At 64.7% G+C, this 5,005-nt stretch overlaps 2 protein-coding genes across 2 annotated transcripts in view; both read right to left on the minus strand.

Moving 5' to 3' along the window:
* Window positions 1–367, minus strand: part of MIDN (midnolin) — an 8,051-nt gene extending 7,684 nt beyond the window's left edge. The window contains exon 1 of the mRNA XM_008568035.1: window positions 287–367. Within this exon, the coding sequence (XP_008566257.1) occupies window positions 287–367 (81 nt within the window). The remainder of the gene's footprint in view (window positions 1–286) is intronic.
* A 2,741-nt stretch (window positions 368–3,108) lies between these two features.
* Window positions 3,109–5,005, minus strand: part of ATP5D (ATP synthase, H+ transporting, mitochondrial F1 complex, delta subunit) — a 5,962-nt gene continuing 4,065 nt past the window's right edge. Inside the window, exons 3-7 of the mRNA XM_008568036.1 lie at window positions 4,945–5,004; window positions 4,361–4,514; window positions 3,771–3,859; window positions 3,514–3,639; window positions 3,109–3,196 (exon numbers count right to left, since the gene is read on the minus strand). Coding sequence (XP_008566258.1) covers window positions 3,517–3,639; window positions 3,771–3,859; window positions 4,361–4,514; window positions 4,945–5,004 — 426 coding nt within the window. The 3' untranslated portion in view covers window positions 3,109–3,196; window positions 3,514–3,516. The remainder of the gene's footprint in view (window positions 3,197–3,513; window positions 3,640–3,770; window positions 3,860–4,360; window positions 4,515–4,944; window position 5,005) is intronic.

Below are 5,005 nucleotides of genomic sequence, written 5' to 3' on the forward strand. Positions count from 1 at the left end.
CTGCCGGCCAGGGCCCTAGGACGCCCTCGGCCCTGGCCACTATGCCTCCAAGCTTCGCCCTGTAAAGGGGGGGTGGGGGAGACGTCCCTTGAGTGCCACTGAGCTGGGGGTCTCTGCCGGCCTCGCTGTGGACTCGGGCGCACCGCCGGGACAGGGTGTCGGGGTGACCAGCGGATCCCTGCCCCGCCCCCTTTCCTGTCGCTCCGGGCTTGGTGCTTCCGCCTGGGAGGACGGGAAGAGGGGCCTGAGTCAGAGGCTGGCGTCCAGGAAAACAGGCCGAGGTCACCTGCCGTGGAGTGGCGGTGCCCCGGCCAGCTGCCCGGTCAGCCTGCCTCTTGCATCCCTTAACGGTGACCTCAGAGGTCATTTATGGAGTGATTAACCACCACCCTGCTGCGCTGTGTGTCTTATGGAAGGAATTGGTCTCTCTGAGCCTCAGTTTCTCCAGGGTGGCTTGGGAGCGAAATGAGCATCCAGCAGAGCTGGCTCGGGAGCCTGGGGGTGTGAGGCCCTCCATACTGCCGTCATCCCACTGATGCGTGCACACACACTGGCTCCCAGCTTTGAAGTGGGCATAATTACCCATTTCCTAGATGAGGAAACTGAGGGCACACAGCCAATGACAGATGGGAAGCAGCATGTCTTCAGGTTCTCCCGGCAGGTTGCCCTGGGTGGGTGGCTTTCTGAGCATGACCCTGGCTGGGGGTGGGGCCCTCTGTCCTCTGGTCCCCTCTGGCCAGACAAGGGGTACCCCAGGTTCTACTCCACCACCTCCTGTCCACTTATCTGGTCTCTCCCTTTATCTGGTCTGACCACCTCTGCCCGCACCCTTGCCCTGGGTGCCCCTCCCAGGGCTGTGTTCCTTCCCAGGTCTCCTTCCTGCTCCCACCCAACGCTCCCCACAGCCTCTGGCCCCCCACCCTGAGACGGGCACACCCAGACACTCCCAGCCCTGCAGGGTCAGGGCCGGGCCAGAGAGGAGAGGCTGGGAGAACCCTTAGGAGGGGGTTACAGGGGCTGGGGTTTGAGGGATGAATAGGAGTTTGTCACACGAAGCAGACGGGCATGCGAACAGCTTGCACACTGAGTTCTGAGCTCAAGCCAGGGAACTGAACCCAAGGCGGGAGAGGCAAGGTCCAGCCAGGCTAAGGGGCGTGGGGCCCTGGGAGGAACCGGGGACCCTTGTAGGGACCTTCCAGGCCAGGTCTGTTCTGCTTCCAGAGGGAACAAAGGTGGCAGAGAGAGGTGTGGGCTTTGGAAACCAGAGCATCTCCACGTGGGAGGAGCAGCCTGGGGGGGGGGAGGTGGGGCCTCTGTGACTGGACCGTGGCTCACCCCCCTCCTGTGGGCAGGCAGCACTGGGTTTGGGGGTTACTGCCAGGTTGTGGCCCTGCCACCTGGATATCGTGTGCTCTCAGGCTGGTCAGTAATAGAATCTAACACTGGGAGTTGGGGGCTGTGCTGGGCAGCAAGGGAAGAAGGGGTCACTCTGTGGGAGGAGGACTGTGGCCCCTTGGGGACAACATGCCCTGTACTGCCCACATTTAGTGAAAATGTTGACATCACACTTCCCAGTTTTTTTGCTATATAGAGTGTCCCCATGCCCAAGCAGTCTCTCCCCGCGTGTGAGCAGAAACCAGGGAGCCCTGCATGGACCCTCCCGGGGATGGGGACAAACCTTCATGCTCTGTCCTGCCCTCGTGGAAAGGTCTTGACCCCTTGGTTCCTGGCCCCACCCTGGCTGCCTCCTGCCCAGGACGCAGCCCGGCCAGCACGGGCTGTTCCCGCGGGGTGATGGCAGGCTCAGCGTCCAGCGGCCTTGCTCCAAGGCTCACACCTCTCCCGGGCGTGGCCTAGCTGTGCCGCCTGCGTGGTGGGGGCAGGGGGTCCCCGGTCAGGTCAGGCACAGGCAGCTCAGTGCCAGTCTCCTCCTGCTGGGTCGCTGCCAAGCCCTGGCTGTGTCCTTGGTCTTATTTATAGAGCCCTGGTGGCCCCACCAGGAACTCGAGGACCTGGGCTCCCAGCCGGGGAACAGGGGAGGGGTGGCCCTGGGCAGGGAGGCTGCACTTTTGACCCCAAGGCCAGTACAGCCTTCTCTGGACTGGAGGCTCCTGGGGGGCTGGCCGCTTGCCGCTCAGGCCCAAGAGGAGCAGAACCCAGAGAGGGGCCAGGGCTACCCCTAGACAGTCCCATCTGCTGAAAGGACATTCCCAGAGCTGGAAGCATACCCGGAGGCCCCCAACACACTCACACCGAGGCCTCCCGTGCAGCTGTGGGGAGTCACCTGCACGGGACTGTGACACAGTCCGTGTCACTGTCCTCACTGCAGTGACAGACAGGCCCAGGCTCTCTACATACTCACCCTCGTGGAATCCCCTGCCTGTCCCACTGCACAGGGCGGGGAGAGGAGAACAAAAGACAGAGACCCCTGCCCCTGCAGTTGCTGTGCACCACCTGGAGCCAGTGTCGGAGCCTCCCCTGTGGCTGCAGAAGGGAGGTCTGGCAGGGCCCAGCTGGGACAGTGCCAGAGAGCTGCCCCCTCCTGGGCCTGCCCCACCCCATCTGGGGCCAGCCCAGAGGCCTGAGTGCCCAAGGAGGTGCCAACACCACCGGAGATTGGGCGTCTGGCCAGGCTGGGGCCACCTACAAGCCCGCGTGCACAGGGTGGGGCCTCCGTGAGAGCGGGCGAGACCTGCCTCTTCCCAGAGGCTGGCTGGGGCAGGGCCAGGGCAGAGAGAACTTGGCCCTGCCATGGGGTCACAGCTTCACAGCACCAGGCCTGGACACCTGGAACCTGGCAGAGGCCGCAATTATCTATCCCAACAGCCCAAAGCCTGGCCCCAGGAGTGGCGGTCACAACCCCCCCCTGCCTGCCGTCCCCAGCCCTGTCTGGCAACCTTCCCCCATCCCCACCCTCCAGAGGGGAAGGCCAGCACTCTGCCCACCGCCCTGGAGGCTGCACCCCCTGCACCCCACCCACACCTCCTGAGCCTCAGTTTATTGGAGACCCCAGAAGATTAAGTGGCTCCAGAGGGACACACAGGACTAAGGGACACACAGGACTAAGGACTACTACTGGGCATGAGTAACAAAACCAGTATACACAGGTCAAGCTTCTCGGTCTTTAATGGGGGCAAGGGCAGGGGGCAGGTCATCTGAAGACGTAGCTTGGGAGCAGAGTTCTCAGCAGCAGACCCTGCAGGAGCAAAGGAGTGGCAGGCAGCCCTTAAGGTTGGGGAGATCTTGGGAGGCAGGAGAGCCCCGCTGGGTGACAGACCCCCAGGCACCAGGCCTGCCAAAGCCAGCGAGCAGATTCTGCCTCCCGAGGCTTTAAAGGACCCTGCAGAGCCTGAAAGCCCGGGCGGAAGCCGGCGCTGTGCCGCCCCCTGGTGGCCGCCGTGGCCAACACAGCTCGCCCAGACGAGGAAGGCTCTGGAGCTTGCTGTGCCCCCGACAGCCTGGGAAATGCCCCGCCCCGCTACAGCCTCGGTTTCCCCACGAAGGAGCACGCACCGCCTACTCGAGGGCCTTCACCAGGGCCTCATTGGCCTCAATTCGGATTTGGATCTCTGCCCGCGTGGCCTCGTCCGCCGCCCCCGACAGCTCCGACTGGGCCTTCTCCAGGTTCGCCTTTGCTGCCTGCAGGCGTCGGGTGGCGGGTGAGGGCCGAGCAGAAACCCCAGCCCAGTGCCTGCCCTTCCCTGGGCAGCCAGGGAACTCTTGGACCGGTCCTGCCTGCTGGGAGCCTCAGTTTCCCCTCCGACACTCACCCCCAGGTCCAGCATGTCCAGCGTCACGGCCTCTTCGGCGAGTAACTGAACGGAGGAGTCGGCGTTCACCGTGATGGAGCCGCTGCTCACTGCAGGAGAAACGTGTGACACGGCCACGTCCATGCCTCGTCCAGGCGGGGGGCCAAGCCCCGAGGCCCCTGCCCACTGGCTCAGAGTGGCCCCCACAGGGCTGATCCTAAGGCCTGGAACGGAGGCGGGGCCGGCGGCTGGAGAAGAACAGAGACATCCCCGGAGAGCACGGAAGGCGGGAGGGGGGCCCGAGGCCACCAGGGACAGAGCCCCCTCCCTTCATGCCACCAGCCAATGAGGTGAGCCTGGATCGGGGCAAAGCAAGAATCGGGTTCAAATCCTAGTTCTACACTGGACACACGTGGTACTACGGCCGTTTCCCTTCTGTTCTGACCGATTGTCACCCCCGATACTTTCCGCCTCATCCTGGCAGGTGTCAGTACTCAGCCCTGCGCTGCACGGACAAACCTGCTAGACTTTACTTTTATCACGGTCTAAACTGAAACGGGGACTGACCCTCTGCGCCACGTGTGCCCTGCCCAGCTCTTCACCGGACTCACCAAAGTACTTAGAGGTGGTACCGTCCTCCGCATGGACCACGACCAGCCCCGGCCTCAGGACCTGCAGAGTGGGCACATGGGCCGCCAGGATGCCGAAGGCTCCGGTCAGCGTGGGCACGTCCACCTGCCGGACGTTGGCGCCATCGAAGAACACCTGGGGGGACAGCGTGGGGAGTGGCGTCGCTGCAGGCCAGCTCCACGACCACCGGGGACAGGACCCACTGGGGTGGGGACACGGAGACAGCCCCGCGCCGGAGTCCGACGCTTCAGCTCTGGTCCTTTGGACAGCTGTGCCTCCCTTTGCCCGTCCGCAAAATGGGAACCTTTGACTGGGACCCACCCAGACTCCTCCTTCCCCAGGGACACGCTGGGAGGGCACGGCACAGGCCCGGAGGGGCGCCCGAGAGTCGCTTATCTCGGGGACGCGCCCGAAACAAGGGGCAACGCGGGGCTCCGGGGCAAGTCCGGATCCTGGAGCTCGGGCCGCGGGGAGAGGGTGGACGGCCCGGAGTTCGGGGGGGAGGGGCTGGGGTTCGGGGTGCGGGGCCGGGACCAGCGACTCCGCGGTCGTTCTCCGACCGAACCTGCGTGGGGGACGCGAAGGTGAAGGACATCTGGCCGGGAGCGGCGGCGGCCGGGGCGGCA

The sequence above is a fragment of the Galeopterus variegatus genome, unplaced genomic scaffold (assembly GCF_000696425.1).
Source record: "Galeopterus variegatus unplaced genomic scaffold, G_variegatus-3.0.2 Scaffold367, whole genome shotgun sequence".
Taxonomy (NCBI): Eukaryota; Metazoa; Chordata; class Mammalia; order Dermoptera; family Cynocephalidae; genus Galeopterus; species Galeopterus variegatus.